General features: G+C 41.0%; 1 protein-coding gene across 1 annotated transcript; it reads right to left on the bottom strand.

The window, feature by feature from the left end:
* Positions 1-3,729: 3,729 nt before the first annotated feature.
* On the bottom strand, positions 3,730-23,593 carry IGFBP3 (insulin like growth factor binding protein 3). Its single transcript, XM_083860571.1, has 4 exons — positions 22,221-23,593; positions 18,248-18,474; positions 15,598-15,717; positions 3,730-7,945 (listed from the first exon to the last, which is right to left on the bottom strand). The coding sequence occupies exons 1-4, from the start codon at positions 22,597-22,599 to the stop codon at positions 7,820-7,822; spliced, it is 852 nt and encodes a 283-aa protein (XP_083716697.1). The 5' UTR covers positions 22,600-23,593; the 3' UTR covers positions 3,730-7,819.
* Positions 23,594-24,062: the final 469 nt, after the last annotated feature.

Genomic DNA, 24,062 nt, shown 5'->3' with positions numbered 1-24,062 from the left:
CTCTGCCCTTGTCTCCTGTTTTCTGCTTGTTTCCCTTCAAAAGTCTGACCTCAGCAGGAAATCAGACAAAAGTCTTGCAAATCTGCCTCCTGAATACCATGCTCCTTTTACCTTCAATGAGTTTCCTTCTTTTGGTCTCCCTGCCCCGTTCCCCTAGTCCTGTCCTCTTCAGTCCCAGCTGTGCCATGCAAGCCTCTGCCTTGGGCAAAACAGCAGCCTCCAAGGGAAGTTATTAAAAGATTTTCTGGATAGGAAAGCTGGATGCCTTTCTCTACTCAAAAGTCCAAGGCAGCAGTATTAGTACATTTACAAGATAACATCAAGACTACAAAAGCCATTTCCTGCACAGAAAGTCAGAGGTTATAAAAAGGAGGCTGGGAAAAACCCAGCATGACACTTTTTTCTGAAAGGAGAGAAGACTCTTGGCTTGGGATATGGCCCATTTCCCTCCCATACATGTCCCTTTGACTTAGTGGTTACAGAGAAAAAGAGAATGCAAGTGACTGCCATTTTGCCTTCAAGCTGATTTTGTCAATGGAGAAACTGGTGTGGGAGTAAGCAAGTCCCACAGGTGAAAACAGTCTGCACCAACCCTTCCTATGAAAACAGCTGGGGAGGAGAGTGATAACATTTTATAAGAGTCTGGCAGAAGTGAAAGCCCAAAATCCTCCTGCCGTTTGTTGGCACAAACTTTGAGTTTTAAATGGGAGAGGGAAGCTGCTTGTTGAAGCTGCAAAGCTAAGGCATGAACATTTCTGCTCTCCCTGTCACATTTCTGTGGCTTCAGACACTGCGCTTGCTGTGTCAGCTGTATCTGCATGCCAATGCCTGCCAATCCAATGGGGTCTATTAAACTGCTCTAGATTGAAAATTATGGATATACTACTGAACTTTGTGAAGTCTTTTGAGATCTTCCCAAGGAAAGCACTGCATAAAAGCAGTCAATGGTACTGATATTGTAAGTAACTAATGTCTAACATCCCTGTGAGGAGCTACTGTGAGACCTGGCTGAAACTGTTTTACAGTACCACATTCATTATGTCCAAATGCTTGGCGGTCGCTGTATCAAAATAATGAAGAAGCAGCAAGTTTTGGAGTCCTTTTCAGGGAATCTACTCAGCACTGAACAACTGTCATGACATTGCTAAGGGAAAATGGTGAAGAATGGAGAGGAAATCATTGTCTCACAGCTACATTACACTCTTAAGAGTACTCCAACTGCTCTCACTCCATAGACCTTGTGTAAAGGTTTATCTCTAAAGAGCAGAAATTTATTCCTTTTGTTGGGATAATTATATATATAGGGGAAACATTCATAGTTTATGTAATAATAGTCTATTTGCAGAATAGCAATCCAGTGGACAGCTACTTCCAATGTTTTGCAGGGTGGAAGGTTCCCATCCTAGCTGAAAGAAATTGGAGTTTTCAGTGGAGACAGGGGTTTAGGAGATACCCTTTCCTCTAATTGTGAAGTATCAGAAGCAGAAGTTACTTTGCACAACATTCAGGAATGACAGGCCTATTTCTAAGAAGTGTTTAGCCCCTTACTTACCACTGAAACTGGCAGGGGAGGAGTGCATCCTTGTCTGCAATCTGGCTCCTATGACATCTTGCCAGGACTCACCAGGACAGGCATCATCTCAGGTGCTCTGGGATGAGCTGTCTGACTAGGACCAGACTTTTCCACATAATAGGATTAGGACTAATGCAAGGAGGCAAAGCAGGCAAATTTTATTTTCCCTATAAAAATGCTGCTGGGAACTTGGACTACATTTACACCATAGAGGACACACCTGGCTTTCTCCGAATTTTTATGATCAACCTCAAACATCAGGTGAAAAATCAAAGGTCTTCAGTTTTTCTTTGGGGTTTGGTTTGGGGTTTCTTTTTCCTGTTTATGGAGAACTTAGATTTTGTTGTTTTGGTAGGTTTGGGTTGTTTGTTTTTATTTTGGTGCTTCTTGTTGTTGTTGTTTTGTTGGTTTCCTTTCCCCCTTCCCTTCCCTTCCCTTCCCTTCCCTTCCCTTCCCTTCCCTTCCCTTCCCTTCCCTTCCCTTCCCTTCCCTTCCCTTCCCTTCCCTTCCCTTCCCTTCCCTTCCCTTCCCTTCCCTTCCCTTCCCTTCCCTTCCCTTCCCTTCCCTTCCCTTCCCTTCCCTTCCCTTCCCTTCTTTGGCATGTGTCAGCTGGCAGACCTGGCTTCAGTGTTTGCTTGCTGCAATGGTTCTTCCTGTGTTGGCAAGCCAAGCCTGGTGGGAATGAGCAGGCAAACAAGGAAGGTGCCACAGGATACGGAGCAGCTCGGGTCGCCTGGTGTGTAGCTGGATGTGTAAAGAGGATGTACTTGTCATTTCAGCTCCCTCCCTTCATATTCACTTGTGTTCCTCCTACTCTACTTAAAAAATTAGTTGGTGGGAAGGTCTCACATGAGCATCTGTAATGTTTGTTTCATGTCATCTGAGAACCTTACCTACCCGGTTTGTGCTTCTTCCTGCCAAACCCTGTCAGGTTTGCTGCAGCAGGGTTTTTCCAGCCATGCCTCCTCCTGCCCATGGCCTACTGCCAGCTGCAAAATGCTCATGGCACAGAAATGAGGTCACTGCCCTCTGCAGTTCATTTTCTACCCACCATTTCCCCCAAAGCTGTCCAAAGACAGCCAAAAATCACCTGGTGTTGGGCTGTGCTCATACTGAGTCTGTTCCGCTCATTGCTTTGGTGTACAGCAGAGGCACATTTGTGTCTCAGCTGGAACTGGCAGAAAGTGAGGGGAGAAAAAGGGAGAGAGAAAGAAAATGGTGGTGAAGAGCAGCCAACCCTAATACTGAAAGCTCTTTAGCATCTCTGTCACTCCTCTACCATAAAAAGAAAAACATAATCAGGGAACAACTTCCTGCAGACACAGTCCAAAATACAATTAGATATTAAGCACATGAAAATTTAGCCTTTTACTTTACAAACAAACTTATTCCTTTGATCTTGCACTTGCTAATGTGAGTCTTAAAGACAGAAAAAAAATAAAAGGTAAATGGAAAATGCATCATATATCATCATATATAGTTTGCTTTCCTCAGGGAGAAGAAAAGTGGGATGAAAAGAAATGGCACATGGCAGAGACTTGTCACAGGATTTACTGCATTTCTGGAGAGCACTCAGCTCCCACAGCACTATATATTACTAGTGCTATTACTACAAGTGCTATTATTACTAGATATTATTAAAAAAAAATGCTAAACCAGACCTAAACCAGGTTTTTTCTGCAAAGTCAGAAGTAAAGATGCTTGTGCTTTACCAGCAGTCTAACAGCACTGACTTCTCAGAATTATGTTATTTTTCTACATGCATCATTGCTTTGCTATTGCAGAACAACACTGATGTCTACCCCCATTTAACCCATAACAATAATAATTATTAATAATACTAATAATACACTAAAAATAAAATAAAGAAAAAAAAAGTGGGAGTTGGAAAAGAAGAAGGAGCCCTTTCTAATTAGGAAGCAAGCATATTCTTCTGGTAGAAATTAAAAGAAGTGAAGGATTTCTAAAGGCATATAGCAGGACCACAAAGAAAACAGCTACATTTATAAACATTTTATTTTGTATACTAATATGCTTTGGCATCCAGGAAAATTTATCAGTACCTTTCATACTTTAAATAAAATTCCTATTGCTAATGTGTGAAATCTCTGCAGAGACATCCTTGCTTGTTTTAGAGTGAGCATCCTTGCACAGTTTTAGAGTGACTAGAGATACCAAAGATGAAATAGTTTGAAAAACCACTACTTAAATTTAGGGCTCAGTTCAATAAGGAATTAGGCTGTGTAGGGTTTCCATGGAATTTAGTCATAAAAAGTTCAGACTGTACTAAAAATGAATTAATTCAGTGGTTTTGGTATTCAAAGAAGCTTCATTCCCTCGTGCACAAATAGCTAACAGTATGCCCTGAAAAGCCAGGCATGTCAAAAAGGTGGAAAAGGACATTCTGGGCTCTAAAAACTATAGCACAGTAGATCTATTAAAAAAGGGAACTTTCTCAGAGTTTGTAAGATAATAGAGCTTCTGGCAAGGCAGCTTTAATTTGTATTCTGGTCAAATTGAAGAAATTTATGCAGCAATTTATCACACTTTTTAAAATAAATACTTACAACACTCCTCTGGGCTACATATGATATCCATGTACTATCTAGAGAAAAAACATGCTCAAGAAGAAATCAGCAAGTTTTGCAACACATATTTTGACATTTTATAACACCTTGCCATGCAAATATTTGAGGTGTGACTAATGTAATAAATTTTTCTGAGGCTTCTTAATATTAACTCAGACCACCTTAGTCTCTTGAAAGAGCTTATTAAAAACTAGAAAAAAAGCTGAAGTTCACTTAATAAAACACCAAAGCTGAAGACAGGGAAGGCACTAAGACATAAGGGAGGTTTTTAATGCATTGGTTTCATTTCTATCAACAAACCCCATGTTCTTCACTCACTGCAGCTCTTAGTAGGAATCAGTTCTAACCTGTACCTGAAGGTAATTCTTCCTCTGAACTGATACTGACCGATATGTTTACTTTGTGCTGCCCACATTCTGCTGCATGGGTGTAGACCACAAATACATATATTTGTTTGAATTGGAGCCCTTAGCCATGAGAAAAATCTTTGAATGACAAGTACTTTTGTCTATTGAATTGGACCATTGTCTTCACAGAAATAGGAATGCTAAAAAAAAAAAAAAAAAAAAAAAAAAAAAAAAAAAAAAAAAAAAAAAAAAAAAAAGAGAGAGAGAGAGAGAGAAAAAGACACCACTGATTCTTTCATTTTAAAAAAGCTTTCTTTTTGGAGAGAGATAGTAATGTTATTTTACATTTCATACCAGTGTCAATTGACATCAGATTAACAATGGCAAGTACCCAATACTAGTGCAAACAACTGTGCTTGTAAAAAATATTTAAAAGGCAATTTCTGAAAAGGATGAAGCTTTAAATTACAGGTGAGACTTTATTTTTGGAACTATTTTTAAACACAATTTCTGTTTTAAAGAGTCTGTTGGAAGCAAAATAACAAAACTGATTTACACACAGATTTTTTTTTTCCCCTTGTGGCTGTATGTTTTCTCTGTTAAATAACTAAAACCTTTTAGTACTAATAAAGGAGATGAATGCCATGTCTTAAATATTCATGTGACAGATTGCATGCTTAAATCAGGTTTAGCTCCTTGAGATATAGTGTGTTTGGGGTTTTTTTCATAAAATATATGACTTAAGAAACTCTACTAGCTAGCTTCTTCTGTATTTATTTCTTTTTAATGGTAAGAAAAAACATAGAAAATTAAAATACTTGACAAAATACCCGAATCATAAAGCCTGTCACAGGCTGTTGAAACATCTTACATACTTGCAAAATGTGCCTTACAAAGCAGCTATCACTTTTGACAAAAAACTGATTTTTGTTTTCAGAAGGGTCACCAGTTATTGAAAAAAAAAGAGGCAAAATAATAATTCACTTTAATGAACCCAATCCTTATTTTCTTATCTATGATTATATGCCCAAATATTGGTGTATATAACTTTCTTCTCTCTGTGAAAGTATTTGAAAAGAACTGGTTTACAACTCTTAAAAAAAAATTTTAAAAAAAGCCCAGCATTTATTACTTCGCCAACAAATTTTTGCAGGCATTAGATCTGCTTTAGCAATAAAAATATTGCAATAAATCTTTACCTCAAAAAGTTTTCTGTAACAATGTGTCAGGAAATCTGTATTAGCCTGGAGTCAGCATCACTTCACATACAATTTACTTACCATGAGATTATAAAATTTCAGTTTTAATGATGATATGAACTCATTGCATCAGACAGATATTGGAAAAATGTGGAGAACACTCATAGTGCTGTTCAGCTAATGCATTTAGGTAAGGCATTAAACATCTGAGTTATGGTAATAGGCTGCTGCCATGACCCTGGGAAGCTACACATCCAAACCCTTCCACGTCTAAGTTTCTAGACATTTGCCACTGTTGGCAGGAACAAGGATGGTTGTAATTCATGCAGTGGGAGAGGAATGGGCTCCTCAGCACCATAATCTCTCCTCCATCAACACATCCCCTAGCCCCAGTGGCTGAAAGCCCACTGTCCTTAGTCTCCATGGAGTTCCCAGCCCAACAAGAAATTACAGTGTTGATGGCTTCTTCTATCTACAGTGACAGCACACATTTATAGTGAGACATATAAGAATATATATTTATATAAATATATAAAATATTTATATAAAATATATAAATAAATACATATACAAAATATGGCATTATTTTCCAGAGAGATGATCCATTTCACAGGCCACCTTTCCTTATCCAGATTTCATTGTCATACAGAGTTTTTCACAAAGTACATTAAACAATCAGCCTCAAAAAAAAAAAAAAAAGTTGCCAAAATGTTCCCTTATGTGAAAGGATCACATACCACAACAAAACCAAATCACTTCTCTTCCAATTAAAAAGACATAACGACACAGCAGACAGTGAGTTTAACTATTTAAACCCAATGGTTCTTTTTCTATGCTTAGATGCAGGCAAATGATTTTTACCATAGTCAAAGCAAGCAACAATTGTGTGTCACATAAATGAAATGCACGGGTCTCAACACTCAGAGTCCACCATCTCCCCATCTTGTCGACATTGTGTTCAATAGGAGTTTCTCATACAGAGTAAGTGCTTTGGTAGAATGTACCAAGATAACACAGAATAGATACACCTTTTCAAAATAAATAAGCAAACACAAAGAGTAGTACTGTAATGGCAATTTTTTGTCCATGAATATTCTATATTAGTGTGAGCAGTAAATGGAGGAAATGTAAGCCCTGTTGCAGAAACTGAAGCAATGGACAGACAGAAGAAAGCTTTACCAAGAGCTTCAGTGCAACTGTTATCCTTTCCAGTGGCATAATTCAGTAATGCATACATTAGCATTATCAATAAAATAATTTAAAAATTATTATCTTGGTATTTGTAGTTAGATCAAATAAAAAAACTCAATCTCTTCTGGAAACACTTCCTTTGCTCCAAAAATTCATTTCTCTTACCTAGAACAGGTCATGTGTGTATGCATACAGATTTATACATATTTGTAAATCATTCCATACTTACTTTCTCTTGGCATACAGACATATACACTAGAATTACTGTGTAATATTTGGTATTCACATGTTACATTTAAATAAAGTCTATTAAAAAACAATTATATTAAATATAGACTAACAGAATATTCATAATATATTTTACAGAAAAAAATAGCCATGTCTTTATTTTAGAAATACATTTCTTTAAAAAGTTTTGAGATTTTTATAAAACTTTTTACCCGTGAAGACAAGTTTCCTATCAGACCTGTATAAAACCTTTACCTCTAAATCCTTGTGGGTTTTTTGGTTTTGTTTTTCTTTTTAATACTTTTACAAGCTTAATGTCTATAAATTCTTTAAAATAAAAAACCCAGCATCTTTTGGGATCAAATTGGTCACAGGCCATTCTTTTAAAAGTCAGTGGAGACTCCCTGATTCCATTCTGAAGTGCCTTTTGGTTTTCTCTCTCTGGGTGTCAATAGTGCAGGTTTACATGAGAATTCAGAGCTCCCTACATGTCCCATAGGAAGCTCGATGTGTGTCGGTGGCAGGGTGCAGCTGCAGCAGCATCCACAGAGGCTGCAACTCCCCATCTGCTGCAGGAGGCAGAGCTGGTTACTCCACACACAGTGCAGTCCCACAGTGTTTGCTGAGCCCCTCCAAGGTCTCTGTGAGGTCCAGTGGCCATGCACAGATGCCATAAGAGCTGGCACCCAGTCCTCATTTGCTTTCCAAGTTATAGCAGTGGACATCTCCTTTTCCCTTCCCTTCATACCCAGGAAGTGGCTGTCCATATTTATCCACACACCAGCAATAACCTCTTTCTCGGCCTTTGGATGGGCGACACTGAAACATAATAAAAGACACAGTTAGCATGAATTTTTTTTCTCCACTTGCAGTATTAGACAGCAGGGATTCCTGCTCCTTTGATAACTGCACCTCAATATCCTGACCAGATCTGACAGAGTATTTGTTACCACTACGAAGTATTTCAATAAAAGCTTACCTTCTCTCCCCATCAATCCCTCTGGGTCTAACTACTTTATAATAAATATCATATTTGGCAGCACAGCTGCCCCCTTTGAATACCATACAAGATTATGGGCTAGAGACTGGGACCTATGTTTACAAAAAAAAATTAGCAGATGTGTTCCATACTGAAACACAGGTCTGGCAAAGACAACAGCAAGAAACACACTTGGTTTGCATCAGTTTACTGGAGGAAATCCAACAGTGTAGCTGACACTTATTAACAGATACATAATCCTTCTGTAGTGTAGTTATTGCAAAAGCTGCTAGGTGGACTAGAACTTTACACGTATATTTTCCTATTAAAAAGTTTGTGTATCTACTAGTCTGTAACATGTTAGCTTCAAGTTAACTGCTGGAATTCGCCAACAATGCTGACCAACCTGAAACTATAACAGGCAATAACACTGAACCTCTTTTGAAGCAGTAATGCAGTAAATATGCATTATAAAGTCTACTTCATACTAAGTAAGTAATGCTCCTCCTGATAGCATAGGGTTAAAGTGTTTCTAAAATCATGGGAACTGTATACAATAGATTCAGGGGAGGTGGAAAGAAAGGTTGGGCCTGGATAGGCCTGGGAAGGGAACCAAAACTATGTAGGCCCTGGAAACAAAGGTTAGGTTTTGTCTTTACTAGATCATGTACAGAAGAAACTGCACCTGCATAATCATGATGATATGATTGTTAAATGTGATGATTGTTTGGTACTTGAATATGATTATTGTTTAAGAATCATGAGAAATTATATTTGGGGGGCTTGATGGAAACTACAAGACTTTGTGCTTGGGTAAGATCAATGTATACAATAGAACAATATGAGTTTAATAATTAATATGTAGTTATATAACAAAAGGGTATAAAAACATGTCCATTTCAAATCCATGTCAGAGTCAGATTTGGGTTTGTATCCTGTACCCCTGATTCCCAGAGCTCTTCAATAAAGGCATCTGCATATAATCATTCTGTGATTATGTGTTTCAATGCTAACACTCCCAAGGAACAAAGAATGGCACAAACTAGACTAAAGGAGATAACATACTGCAGGGTGCATTCATTATGCAACCCTAGACACAGTTAAATTACTACTCTGTGACCTTGCAAGGGTTTTATCCATTCATAAGGCATCCAAAATCTCACTAGGTTTGCAATGGTCAGCCTCACTGTCAAGACAGTCTTCCTGTCAGCCCATGTTTTGAGATTTGGTGATACAGGATTTGCTTCAAATGCAGACAAAGGTGGGTGTTTACTCAGGACATACTCACAGAAGAGACAGTGACACAAGCACACTCCATTTCCTGCAGTTTCGTCTGTTGCATTGCCAATATGAAGGAAGATTGGCTAGACTGGTGCTACTTATGTCCCTCAACACTGTCAAGTCTATCCTTCAAGCAGAGCAACTGTTGCCTCTGAGATCACATTCAGAGTAGTTCAAGTTTTCAGAGGTTCATGCTGGTACAATCTGGTAAACTTCACCACTATCCCTCTACTTCTTGTTCTCCAGAGTCTCCTAGGCATGGGCCAATGTCTCAGGAGGCTATGGCAGTGGCTCACATAAGTGTCTTTTCCATGTGCAGGTACACAAAAAAACATGAAGCAAGTTTTGGGTTTCCCATGCTTTTTGAAGTGACTGATCCTTTCCATGTCTAGTTTAGCACGACAGGTGACAGTGCCATCTTGGATGGAATAGGAAGTACAGATCACTTTGGGACAGCCTGCACAAGCACACTGGCCCATAAGCCAACTAATTTGTGGCAGCATGGAGTAGGATAAACAGTCTTCACTAAGACTTTGTGACAGAGAGATTGAAGCAGGTCACATATTAGGTACAAATTTTTCAAACAAGTCAACATCTTGTTTATTTTGTTTCACCATAAATTAAGTAATGTTATTCAGTATAACTGCAAATTAATCCACCCTTCTGATATATTATTGAGTTAAAAGCCCAATGCAGAAATAATGCAATGTCTTCTCTTCTATATATCTGCAGTCCTTCTGCATTAGCCCTATGAAAATGGACAGCAGCAGAATGGCAAGATCCAGCTTAACATACATATCATACATATTTTAGAAGAGGGTAAAGAAGTCCAAACCTACTGACAGAACAGCTACATTAATAATTCACTGAACTAAATGGTTACCTGCACTTCAGTTCTTATCTATTACTAAATCTTTAAACATAACTTCTTACTGTTTCTTTGAGACAAATTTATTGTCTCAAAAGCCTGACTAGAACTCACATGCATTCTTCAGGATTTCCATGGATGACTACTCAATATCCATTGATGTCAAGGGAAATTTTTCTTCAGTGTTGATGGTGAATGGACTGGACTCTAGCTTAAGTATTATTAACATTTAATGTTAATTACATTATTCATGCTCAAAACAGAGGAATTAATAAACAACAGCCTTTGCACAATTTAATTTTACAAAAAGGAAACTGAGCCAGCACTTCTAGAGTTGTTTTCCCAACAAAGTAGGCACAGATGGAGCCCAAAGAGCATAGGGCTTCTGGCTGCCAGCCTGGTGCTCTGGCAATGAAACTACATTTCTGCTAATAATAGTAACATAGCCTCTCCTTTTAGAAGTGCAATATGAAGTATGTTACACAACTCTCCTTGATTCATAGGCTTGCATCACTTTCAAAACAAATGATCAATTAAAGTTCTCATGTTGTTGGAGGCTTTGATTGCTTTTAACAACTGCACAATCAATTTTCAGAATTAATTACTACATGAAGTTAATCTGCAGAAACACCTTTCTTACTATTTTTTTACTACTTCTAGACAATCCATTTGAAAAGCAAAATCCTTGGATCATTTCACAGCTGAAATAACACTCTATGAGAAAACAATTTGTCTTTTCCAAGTGATTTTTTTTCTACCCACTCAAGCATGCTGTCAATAGTAAAGCACTTCTGATTAAGGAGCAATGCTTTTGTCCTGAAACAGCCAATACTCCCTACAGAGGCGGTAGACAGGTCCTATTGAAAAACATGTATCTCTAAATATTTGCTCTTATGAATTTTGTGTTCCACATACATTTCTAGGCTCTGCCCAGCTATTCATAAGGTATGACTTCATAAGTTTAAAAAGTTGGAAAACTGCCCAAGCAGTGGAGACAATAATTACTTCTGATAGAAACACCAGCTGCCATCTTCCATGCCACCTGCACCTCTCCCTTCCACAAAGAAATGCCGCAGAGGCATTTATGGGGCACAGAAAAGCATATGGTATCTCACTGAATTCCTGGTTAGTCCAGAGGGCTCCACAGAGCTACAACCATGGTCTTCAGAAACAGACTGCAGACAACACTGACATATACCTCAGGCCATTTTGGCTTCTGGCAAGCGCAGGTCTGTTTTCAGTGGAACGATGCCAGCTCACATTTAGGTGAGTATCTGGCTCCAGTATACAAACATGGAGCAATTCTAGTAATTGCCCCATATAACAATTCTAAATTCATCAAAACAATTTTTTCCCATGCTTGAGATAGGAATGTGCCTGTATTAACTAACTGTGCATAAATATACCTTTATCATAGAATCACTAGGTTGGAAGAGATCACCAAGATCAAGTCCAACCTACCCCTAACACCTCAACTAAACCACGGCACCAAGTACCACATCCAGTCTTTCTTTAAACACATCCAGGGATGGTGACTCCACCACCTCCCCAGGCAGACAATTCCAGTCCTTTATCACCCTTTCTGTAAAAAACTTCTCCCTAATATCCAGCCCATATTTTCCTTGGCACAGCTTGAGACTGTGTCCTCTCGTTCTGTCAGTTGATGCCTGGAGAAAGAGACCAACCCCCACCTGACTACAACCACCTTCCCGGAAGTTGTAGAGGATAAGGTCACCTCTGAGTCTCCCCTTCTCCAGGCTAAACAACCCCAGCTCCCTCAGTCATTCCTCACAAGGCTTGTGCTCCAAGCCCCTCACCAGTCTCACTGCCCTCCTCTGGATGCACTCCAGCATCTCAATGTCCTTCCTAAATTAAGGGGCCCAGAACTGGGCACAGCACTCAAGGTATGGCCTCACCACTGCCAAGTACAGGGGAAGAATGACCTCCCTGCTCCTGCTGGCCACACTATTCCCGATCCATCCCAGGATGCCATTGGCCTTCTTGGCCACCAGGGCATACTGCTGGCTCATGTTCAGCTGCTGTCACCAGAACCCCCAGGTCCCTTTCTGCCTGGGCACTGTCCAGCCAACCCTTCCCCAGCCTGTAATACTGCAGGGGGTTATTGTGGCCAAAGTGCAGGACTCGGCACTTGGACTTATTAAATTTCATCTTACCGGACTCTGCCCATCCATCCAACCATTCCAGGTCTCTGCAGAGCCCTCCTCCCTTCCAACAGATTGACATATGCTCCCAGCTTAGTGTCATCTTCAAATTTACTAATGAAAGACTCATCCATGTCATCAAAAATATTGAACTGGCCCCAGCACAGACCCCTGAGGGACACCAGTAGTGGCTGGCCGCCAGATGTATGCAGAACGATTCACCACCACTCTCTGGGCCCAGCCATCCAGCCTGTTATATATATATATATATCTATATCTGCCAGCACAGTTGAATAGTACAACCTTACATGTGTGATTAAGACAAAGAATTATAAATGTTAATAGGTCTGTTTTTAAAGTTTAGATATAAACAAAAGGTGTGAAATATTTTTCATGTTATACCCTGACATATAAATTTACGTTCTTAGAAGTGTTTCACATACGCAAATTATTCTCCATGGTTGTTCCTGAAAAGTCAATTTCTAGAGATCCACAAATGTCAAGAAAAATAAGTGCTTTCAAGTTGACTGGAGACCAGATGACCAGAAAGGCAGAATATGTAAGTGCCTCCTGAATGAGTTTTAATGGTGCCAGCATGATCATAATTTATCAGATTCCTACCATCCCAAGCCTACTACATTCACATCCTAGACAGTGGTTTTGGCAACTGCTTCTAGAATTCAAAATGCCTAGCTCGCATTCATTTTTTAATGGATTTACTGTCTACTTCCTAACCTATTATTCTGAATTTTGTGACAATAGACTATAACTCAATTACAGATTGAACATGGCTAATAACGGCATTAATAAATTAATAAAACAGCATAGCATTCTGTTAATGAGATTAGACAGGAGCTCACAGTATCTAAAATATCAGACCTACATGTTGATGCTTCAAAAAGAAAACCAAACAAACACAACTCTCACAATTCCTTGTGGACAGTTAATTTGATCTGGACAGGACTCACTTCTCAAACTGATGTTTTTTTCCTAGGAGTTAATTCTATGAGGGCAACTATTATTTTTGGTTTGTATTTTGTTGGTGAGAGAAGCAGGCTGCCTCTGTAATCCCATCTCTGAGGGCCTGTTCCCAGGGTTGATAAAGGTTCATTTACAGAATCAGTAACCCAAGAGAATTTCATGTAAAATGTTTACTCATGTGGGCTCTATTTGTGGGCACCTCCTGCAAGACCCTTTGTAATCTCAAACTACCATTGAAACTTCTGGACCTGTGTAAATTGGCACAGTGCTTGACAAAGCTGGCAAGGTATAAAAGTGTCCCTTCATTGTCTATATTAGCTGGCCAGATGGGCGATTGCACATAGTGCAGGAACCTTTTGTAAAGAAGTTTGAGAAGTTTCCAGGCAGCACAGACAATACACAGAGGACAAAAGTGTCTATTTGCTTTGTACCAACACCTTATTCTCACAAATCAGCTTCTAGGAACAAATACTAGGTTAAATTATTATCTGTCTTCCTTATTTTTTTCTTTGTATTTCCTTTTTTTTTGCCTTGGTGATAAAACTATGACTGTACTCTAAAGTACAAATCTGATTTACTATACACAATGCCAAAGATTACTTGCAAACCACCACATTTTTGCAGACAAAGCAAAATCCTCAGTCTGAAGAGAGATGAAAGGAAGATCTACTGAACAAAGTAAACACCAGTCTGCAGTCTTCTATAATACATGGAGAAGGAGAAGGGCTACGGCACACTTGAGTGCCTTGAACACAGTCAAATGATGTGCTGTTCTAGAGCAGCTAAGAAAATACTTCTGTGACACAGGCACAAAATACAGTCCTCGTCTCACTCTGCATAGCAGTCCAATGCATTTTCTGAAAACAAACAGATTGAAATGTGAGCATTGCTCTCTGCTAGTTTACATGCAGCACAACATGGCTGATGCAGGCTTCCCAAAGCTCCAGGCAACAAAAAGAAACTTTCCTTGCTTGGGAGTTGCCACCACCTGCTCAGGAAAAGCTGGGAGGCATAGAAAAGCTCAGCAGCGTGTACCAAAGGTCAAACAGCAGTGTCAATGCTGGACTGATGGCAGAAAGGAAGGCTGGAAATCTCACCCCTGTTATAAATGCCCCACCTGACACTGACAGCTTATTGCAGAGCTCCAGGGAATACTAGAAAGCGAAAGACTGTTTCTAAGAAAGCTGAAAGCCAAAAAATGGAGAGATACCATTCCTAAAATAAGGATGTCTGAGATCAGAGGTTGACCTCTCACTTCCAACCAATGAACTGCATTAGCTAGCAATAGAGAGTCTACCACTCCTTTGGTTACCAGAGATTAAGAGGCTGATTTGTGTAAACCCAAAGGGAAAGACATGATGGTCCACAAACAAAATCTGTCCTTGAGAAGTCTTAAAGAAGCCTTTGAATTCAGGAAATTTTGGAATTATCCCAAGAAATATATATTTGGAGGCAGCCCACTAACTAAACACTGAAATTAGATGGGATGTGCACACTAAACAACGAACCTGACACATCTTGCCCTTCCCCAAGTTCTGAACGAGCTTCAATGGCAGCACTGAATGGAGAATGCTGCTGTAGCTCAATTCGACACAACTAAAGCAAAAATGCACACAGTTTTGGTCAGCATTTGTCAAGAAAGGTCACAACCCCAGAACCAGAAGGGGGTTGAGAAGCCATCCTTGCTGCAGAGTAACTACTAGAAGTATCATTTTCACGATAACATGACTTGGATTATGGAAGCGATCTGTGTAGCACATAAAGGACAGATACATACCTTTCTCAAGTTGCTTTATGTAATATGATCCAGTGTAGGTCTTCTAGGAACTCTCAAGCAGCTATTTACAATTCAAAGCATTGATCTATTGCAGTCATATGGTGACTGCAACATTAGCTCTGTGGGTTATTGTAGAGGCACTGCTTTTTTTAAAGCAAAGGGCATTAGTATCTAGGACACCAGTCAACTCATGTGTGATTAGGTATGAAGTTTCTCAAATGAATCTGTTGTCATGATCAACAGAAAATAAAAACACTATCACCACTTGACAAGTTTCAGCACTATCAGATCAAGTCCTAAAACTAGAAATTAACTAGTTCCTCCTCAAAATGACATATAATGCACCTTGCTGGCAAGATCTTTCAACAAAGATACAGAAAAGGTGAAATGCATTCATTGAAATGATTGAAACACTGTACTTACTTGCTTTTTCTTGTAGAATCCCTTCTTGTCACAATTTGGAATATGAAAGCCTCTGGGACTCAAGATATTCAGGATCTTTAGATGGTTTAAAGTGTCTTCTATTTCTCTACGACATGGACCCTGTTAACAAGCACGTTTTAGAAAACACAGATGAAACTTAACTCCAAATTCCATCTTTCCTTTAAGAGTTAATAAATCTTTAAAGGGCAAAAAAAAGCACAAACCTGAACAAGTCCATTAAAACAAAGAGATGGCTGAATATGTCAAAAACAAACCATTCACAAAAAAAAAAAAAAAAATCTGAGTTTCTGCTCTCTTCAAGAGAAACTGCTTTCTGAAGATGGAAGGCCCTATGGTAATGCTGAGGGACATACTGCATTTCCAGTTGAAATCAAAGTCACATATACATAGTGGTTAAGCCTTTGGGAAGGCTTAGCCACTATGTAAATCAGTCACATACAACATAATTTAAGTTTGGAAAAGCTGGCCTTGCACCAAGTGGGAAAAGGAAAAGAAAACAGTAGGCCACTGGAAATACACGACTAGATAGGCCATCCCCAATAATATTTTTTGTAATTCTGGATTTGAAAGTTTAAATTTGGATTTCAAAGTTTAAATAAAATTGAGACAATTGAAAATAAGTTGTTTGGCATAATGTATATATAAAACACCTCAACTTTGGACAACAATTCCCAATTTCAACTGAATCAAATAAACACAGTCATACAGAGGACCAGTTGCACACAACAGTCTCATTAGATAAGTCACTTTTTTCCTCACTTCCTTCATCTGCAAAAGGCTGACAACAAGGTAGTGAGGATTAGCTCTAGGACAATGAGCCAAAAGAGCTTCCAGAAGCACTTCTAAGAGCATGTCTCAAACACCAACTAATTATATCTCACAGCAGCCCTTCAGAGTAGAGAGTAAAGCATTACAAGCCCCACTTTGGAGCCAGAAAAGCAAGAGCAGAGGATTTCACATTTTGCCAGAGGCCAAGAAGGCAGTCAGTGTCAGCATGGGATCAGGAGTCAAGAGTCACAGCCTACAAACTCTGTATTTAGCTACACTGCTATCTGGGTATATCACTGATCTGTGCCACCACCCACTTCTTCAGCAGAGACACGAAAAAATTTCTTTGCATGGTTTCGTGATTTAAAAATATTTAAGTTGCAAAGACTCGTTTGGTGCTGTTTTTAATTAGTGAAGTAATGAAAGTTATACTTTCAAGTGGTAATATTAATAGTTTGCTCATGTAAAGGACCTTTAATGTGAGTGTCTGAAAGCATACAATCTCCATAGCACTACTGGAGATTAAAATGGAATTTTTTGGTTAGTAAAGACCTTCCTTATTGCCTCCATGTTTTCTTTCTGTACCAATCTCACAAGTTCTAAACACGGGTTTTAAATGACTTCTCTTAGTGCTCAAATGCACTGACTCCAAGTGACAAACATTCAGGGATTTGGTGCCAAATTAGGCCTACAAAAAGCTCAACAGCTTTTCAAAAATTTTTATTTTGAAGCAAGCTTTCAAAGTCAGGCAGACCAGTATCAAAAGCTAACATGCAGACACAGCTAAAAGAGCATTTGCTGACAAAGGCACCTGTCCCTGATGGACTAATTTCAGGTTCTTAAAGACACCAGCAGCCTTGGTAAACTGGTATACCTTTGCTCATGGACCCAACTATCACTACTTATCCTAGTTACGAATCCATTTCCTCAGACCAATCAACCTTCATTCTTTTAGTGATGGCACTTTTACTTCACATTTTTGGGAGGAGGACACAGTGGAAGACAGATACTGAAGTGATATAACTAGATGGCTGGACATCAGTAACAAACTAAAAATGCAGCTTCTCTTGGAAGCCACACTCTCTTCAGGCAGAGGTTTTCACCTCATACAAAGTTCAAAACCTTCTTTTGAAGATGAGAAGCCATGTCTATTTTCACCATGCCTCTTTGGATAGGAAAATAATGCATTGTCCAGGAAGAGAATTATTCTTGCCCTCAGATTAACCACTGAGCACAGTCAAGAGGAAGCAATGACAGCCCATGTGACCACAAGACTTTGCATTTAGGCAACAGCACCAAACTGCAACTCCAAATGGAGGTGGTGCTCAGCATGTCATACAGTGACTGACTAGTCAAGACCCTAATCCTCAGCTCAGCCTAAGTTGATCTCCCTTGATTTGCACTAGGCAGTGTATGAACACAGTTCCACTACACTCAATGTGAAACATCTTTTTTCCATTATTGCAGCTCAATTACACTGTTTGCAACCAAGTTTAATGATGACACTATTAAACCTGTCCCAAGTTCACTCACACAAATGTGCGACAATTACAGGGAGGAACAAGAACTTTCAATCTCTAAGAAACTTCAGTGAAAGTCATGCTTGTATTGATGTAAATATTATTATATTAGTCCTACGTATTTCCTGAATACAATCTTCTTGCTCTGCTGATTGTCTATGCATTTGCAGAGTCAACAGATTTAACAGTTAAAATGCCAAAATGTCCTAAAAGGCTGCAACAATTACCACTCTTTAGCTATTTAGTGTAACCATTTATCTTGTCATATGCACAATATGCATATATATACACGTATGCACACATTCACATGCTAGCAAACTCTTATTTACAAAAATACTTACATATTCAGTTTCTTGTTTCGATTCAGAAGAGAAATTCAATGTATCCGTACTCTGTGAATCATATTCAGCTTTATAGCGTTGTGTATCTTTGGCTTGCACTTTCCTGATGATATCTATTTTGATGTGTGGTGGATGTGACTTGGAATCTGGCCCCCTGTGAGAGTTTGGAATGGGCTGATTTTCCACGCTGCTGGTACTCCTGTCTTCTTCTGAATCACTGAAATTTCCTTCATAAAGAACAAATGCAGAAGAAACAATGTTACTTGGCTGCCAGCTGTGTCTGCAAGGGCATAGAAACATAGAATCACAGAATATCCTGAGTTGGAAGAGACCCACAAGGCTCCTCAACCCTGCACAGGACAGCACCAAGAATCAAACCACATGCCTGACAGTATTGTCCAAACATTTCTTGAATGCTGTCAGTCTTGCTGCTGCCATCACTTCCCTGCAGAGCCCACTCACCCTCTGAGTGAAGAAACTTTTCTTAAAAATTAACCTCTACTTCCACTGACACAGCTTCATGCCATTCCCTCAGATTTTTTTTTTTCTTTTTTTTCTTTAATACGTTAACGCTATCAACTCTAGCTTGCTGAGTTTCCTGGTTCTAATTAGCCATTTGTTGTTGGGTTTTTTTCCTTAACTTTACTCAACACGCAGAATGGGGAAAAAAAAGAACAGCACACTTTCATCTCTCTCCCATTAAAATAAATAAAAAAAAATTTCTTGGTGTACAAAACACATTTTCAAAGTAATGGACAAAAACCACCATTTATTCTGTAGTGGTTCCAGGGACAAGCACTGTTTTCATCTAGAGCTTCAAAAACATTTTTTCTTTAAACTAGCATCCACAAAAAGTCAGGAGGAGCATTAACTTCTAACATACTTAGTAAGTTCAGTGTTCCTATACCTTCTAAGGTATTTGTCTATGCTGCATTTCTGTTAGGAGACTCCTGCAGTGCAACTCTAAATACTTGCATTTCCTCCAGGGAATTTTTCCAGTTAAGGTATTCCTAACAGCTAAGCAATAGCTGAGCTCCACTAGTTGCTGTCTTAGCTGTGACTCCTTTTTTTTTTTTTTTTTAAAGGAAATCCTATTGGGAGTGCACAATGATAACATCCAATACTAAAATTATACTTGATGACTCACTAAAACAAAAATCACAAAAGCTGAGAAATTCAGAACTAGAAGTCCATGTTCAGCGAACATAGCTCGTTTGATGCTAAATATTTCAACACAGGGAGTACAGTGACACTGCCAATACACAGGAATGGGGGAAGGAACATAAGAGGAAGAGGGTTCTGAGTTAACATTTTGGTACTGGTGGTTTTAGTTCAGCCACTGCTGGCAATGGATGTAATTGACCAGGAAAATCCAAATCACAGTGCAAATAGATTAAGGAAGTTTAAGTCCTAATTCCAAATTTCCTGGCTTTTGTGGGTTTAACTCAGACTCTAAGTGGTATTTGAACATATTTTTGGTGGTTTAATGTCCTGTTCTGAAACAGTAGTATTTTTCCCCCAATTCTCAATGAAATTTGCAAAAAATGAGTCACTAAAATGTTTTAAAGCTGAATCTAGGTTTTCTGCAATCAGTCCAGTTCAATCAGTTAGTTTTTCTCTTCTACCAAAAAATAATTAGAAAATACTCATAACATGGATTGAATATCCATGACAATGTCTGGTCATTTCAGTTTGGAGAGACCATCATGGCTCAACAGCACTTCTTACACTTCAGATTAAAACGGTCATATTGTCACATTTTAAACTGTAAAGCATATTTGATTAACTCAGTTTGACAAAACTTGGTGCCATGCTAGCTTTACATCCTCATAAGAGAAACAGAACTGCCATGAGAGTTACCCATTCTCTTTTTCTAAGAGTTTAAAAGGGTTGCAAATGCATGCTACTATTTAACACTTTTGTGCCCAAAAAAACCAACTGGAAAGTCAGTGGGAACTACAATTTCTGCCACAATGCTACTGTAATATACTCCACCCTATACCAACTTCTAGCAATTTCTGTGAACTAGAAAGGACCAACAGACTAGCACATGATGGAGGACCCAGCTGCATGTAAAGGATGCTATGTATTTTTATTTTCTTTTTGTACTGGACATGAGGTTACATGCTTGTTTTATTTTTAAGGACATAAAAAACTTGCCTCTTGTTGGCTAACAACCAGGGAGTGTTGGCTTGAGAGCTTGGAGTGGAATGGTCCTTGTGAGGAAGTGGGCACTATGTGTCATATAGGCTGTGAGCACTTCTTTCTTCTTGCACACCAGGTTTGCAAGCTTATAGTTCATATTCTTTGAGTTTGAACTATAAGGGTCTTCCTATGCACTTTTTAAGGAATCAAAAGTTCTGAATGATTTCAAAAATCAGAATTCTCCCTCAGCCAAGAATACAGAAATAAGAATTCAGCTGAAAATGGAAAGATTTTCAGCTATGTACAACTCTGTCTTTCCCCATCTCCTTCTCTAACAGTCACTGTTGAAAGCACTACCCTCTAGATTAAACGCCACCAACTCCTAAATACCAAGGAGATGACTCTTCTTGTTTTCAGTGTTACTCCAAGGATGAACAGGATGAGGCAAACTCATGCAAAGAAAGAAGCTACTCAATGTTACAAGGAGATTAAAAACTTCAATTAATACCTCCAAACTCTCATTCAATTTGTCACAGCTTGGAAGCAGCATATAAATAATTATAATAACACATCTCCTATTATTCTAAGAGGCAGTTAACTGGAGCATTGGTTCCACTTTCCCAGCTAAGGAATGGCTAGTCAAAGAGCCCCTATAACCTGGCAGAAAATCATCTGGCTTTTTAAAAATGCAAACAGTGGCCTTTTGACACACTTTTCTATTAAATAAACATTAACATACTTGCTGTTGGTTAGCAAACAGTTTAATTAAATGCTTGCATAGTGGGACTGTGCTCTCTCAATCTGAATCCCAAGTTTCCCTGTCTTAAGTTTTAAAATGTGCACGCTAACAGAACTTTTTCCAGCCGTCCCTTCCTTTTCAAACAAAATCCATTCTGCTAACATCTCGCTTACAAAGACACGGAAAAGTTACAGGAAGCCTTCGTTTGACTAAGGATTTATTTGCAGTACAGACAAAAAAACAAAGTCTTCTTAAACACCGTTGTGCAAACGCTTTGTTCTGAGTAACCACTTCTGCAGGCCAAAGAGATATTTAAATTTGCTTTTTGTCTTTCCTGCTCTGGGCTCAGACTTCCCTGACTTACCCACGCTGCAGTGCAGGACTTAGATCTCACTCTCTCGAGTTTTTTGCTCACTCTCTTTCCAGGTACACCGGGGACAAACGGCGAGGATTACACCCTCTCTCTCTCTCTCTCCCTCCATCCAGGCTCTGTATCCTGCCAGTCCCAAGCCACAGGCAATCAGGCAATCCCTCCCCCACTCCTTTTATTTTATTTTTTTTTTTAAGCAGCACTGTCTCTTTAGCTACTTCTCAGTAGCAAAAGGAGCCACTTCTCAGCATCGGTGATAAGAAAAACGGTCTATACAGAAATAAGGTGGAAGAGGTAAACTCTCCTTTCCTCCAGCCCGAGCACACCTCCCTCGATCCCCGGCTCGCCTACGTGGCTCTCTCTGGGCATTGCCCCCTCCCCGGGCCGGCGGCAAAGGGGCAGCGAGCGGGGGCGCCTTCCGGAGACAGCGCTGGGCGCCCAGAGCCTCCCGCTCCTGCTGCTGCCTTTGTCATTGGAAACAAAAGAAACCGACACTTACACACACACACACACACAAAAAAAAAAAAAAAAAAAAAAAAAAAAAAAAAAAAAAAAAAAAAAAAAAAAAAAAAAAAAAAAAAAAAACACGAAAAATCAACCAACCAACCAAAATCCCACCAAACGAACAAAAAAACCCCAAAAGAGCCCAACAAGAAAGCAGCGAGGAGGGAGAGCGGCGCGCAGGAAAGCCCCCGGCCCGGCCGCAGCCCGTTCCTTACCTGCAGGGTGCTGTGCGGGCAGCAGCAGGTCGCGCAGTTTGCCGCCCGCCGTGGCGTTGGTGCAGAGCCCGCGGCCCTGGAGCAGCGCCTGCAGCGGGCGCGCCTCCTCCCGGCCGGGCCGGCAGCTGAGCCCGGCGCCGCAGCGCTCGGTGTAGACGCCGCAGGGCTGCCCGGGGCGCAGGGCGCAGGTGAGGCAGCAGCCGCAGCCCGGCTCCCGCACCCGCTCGGGGCAGTCAGCCCGCAGGGGCCGGCAGCGCTGCAGCGCCCGCGCGTCGCACGGCTCGCAGCGCACCACCGGCCCCGCCAGCGCCAGCGCCGCCCGCCGCAGCAGCAGCACCAGCAGCGCCGCTGCCCAGAGCGCGGCGGGCCGCGGCACCATGGCAACACACCGGCCGGGAGCCGCCCCCGGAGCGCAGCAGCGCGGCCCGGCCCGGCGGAGGGAGCGGCGCGGAGCGGAGCGGGCCGGGCGGGCTCCGAGGGGTTATGGAGAGCGGGGCGCTCGCAAGGCTCCGGCGGGAGGAGGCGGGAGGAGCAGAGCAGCGCCGCCGGCACTCGGCACTCGGCACTGGCACGCCGGGCCTCCCCTGCAGCCGCGCCTGCCGCAGTCACATCAAGGCACGAAAAGCTCGCTAGCAACAAAAGCAACTTTTTCCTTCTCTCCCCTCCTCCTCCCTGCGGAGCGCCTGGATTACTTGGCTCGACAGTAACTTTTCTCTTTCTTGTCGTTTTTTTTTTTTCCTTTTTTTTTTTTTGGGCCACACACAACACTCAGAAAAAAAAATTTAAAAAGGAAAAAAAAAAAAAAAAGCCCTTTGCAAAAGTGAAAAAAAATAAAAATTAAAATAATAATAAAAAAGCCCAGATGGTCTGAAGAAAACTTAGTCCAAAAATATTTCAGAGAAGAAGGAGAAAGCACCGAGAAGGGAAGAATAGAGATGGGGCTGAAAGAAAAAGCGAAGTTCCCTTGGTTTTATTGCCCGTGCTGCCTGCCAGCCGCGCTGCCCGGCTCAACTCCGCGCCACTCCGCACAGCTGTCCCGAGTGCCGTCTGTCTGTCCGCCTGCCCGCCCGCCCTATATAGCGCCTTGGCCCCGGCCCCCCCGCCAAGGATAACGCCGCAGGGAGCGCCGACCCCCGCCGGATCCAGGGCTCGGGCAGGCAGGGCTGAGGGGGCGGGGAGGAGGCGGGGGATGCGGGGCTGCCGGGGGTTGTGGGCACGGCTCTGCAATCAGCTGTGAGGGGTCGGGCTCGGGCAGGAGGGACGCGTCCTGTGTGTCTCTGGTTTCGAGGAAATGTGCTCTCTGTGCCTGAGCTCTTCCTCATGGCAGCGTGTGTTTCCCTGGCACCCAGAGCGGCGAGAGGAGGGCGCGGGGAGTGCCCTTTTTGGACTCCTGGCTACAATCCTGTTCACCCTGGGGCTGAGAGCGCTGGCCCTGGGGAAGGAGCGCCTGTGCTCGCACAGACCCGCCCGCAGGGTCGGGGATAGCCCAGACCGGTTACAGCTCACAGGACGCTGTTCCCAAGGGAGACTGGGGGGGAAAATGTATGTGCATGACCACACCCACACACTCGGGCACCCCACACACATTTGCCAAGATTCTGCTCTCTGAGAGCCCAGGACTCGGTCCATATCTTGCCTCATCTTCGTGGATGTGCCTCCCTCAACTTTTTTTTTTTTTTCTTCTTTTTTTTTTTTTTTTCAAGCGTACTCTGTACTCTTAAAACTTTTCCTTCCATATTTCCATTGCAATGTTCTCGCAATGTTCTCAATCCATTCTCCCAAACTCCCAACATCGAAATTCTACATGGATTTTGCACAATGCATGTGTTTGTCTTCAGGCCA

This window comes from Zosterops lateralis (assembly GCF_965231275.1).
Source record: "Zosterops lateralis genome assembly, chromosome: 1".
Classification (NCBI taxonomy): Eukaryota; Metazoa; Chordata; class Aves; order Passeriformes; family Zosteropidae; genus Zosterops; species Zosterops lateralis.
The sequence above is the reverse complement of the archived record's forward strand: the minus strand, read 5'-3'. Positions and strand labels throughout refer to the sequence as shown.

Bases quoted from the DNA above. Each gene is read 5' to 3' on its own strand.
- IGFBP3 (XM_083860571.1), bottom strand. From the start codon at position 22,599: ATGGTGCCGCGGCCCGCCGCGCTCTGGGCAGCGGCGCTGCTGGTGCTG. The intron at 18,475-22,220 runs GTAAGGAACGGG...TTCTTTATGAAG, and splicing joins GCCCGCACAGCACCCTGCAG to GAAATTTCAGTGATTCAGAA. The intron at 15,718-18,247 runs GTAAGTATTTTT...GCTTGTTAACAG, and splicing joins CGAAACAAGAAACTGAATAT to GGTCCATGTCGTAGAGAAAT.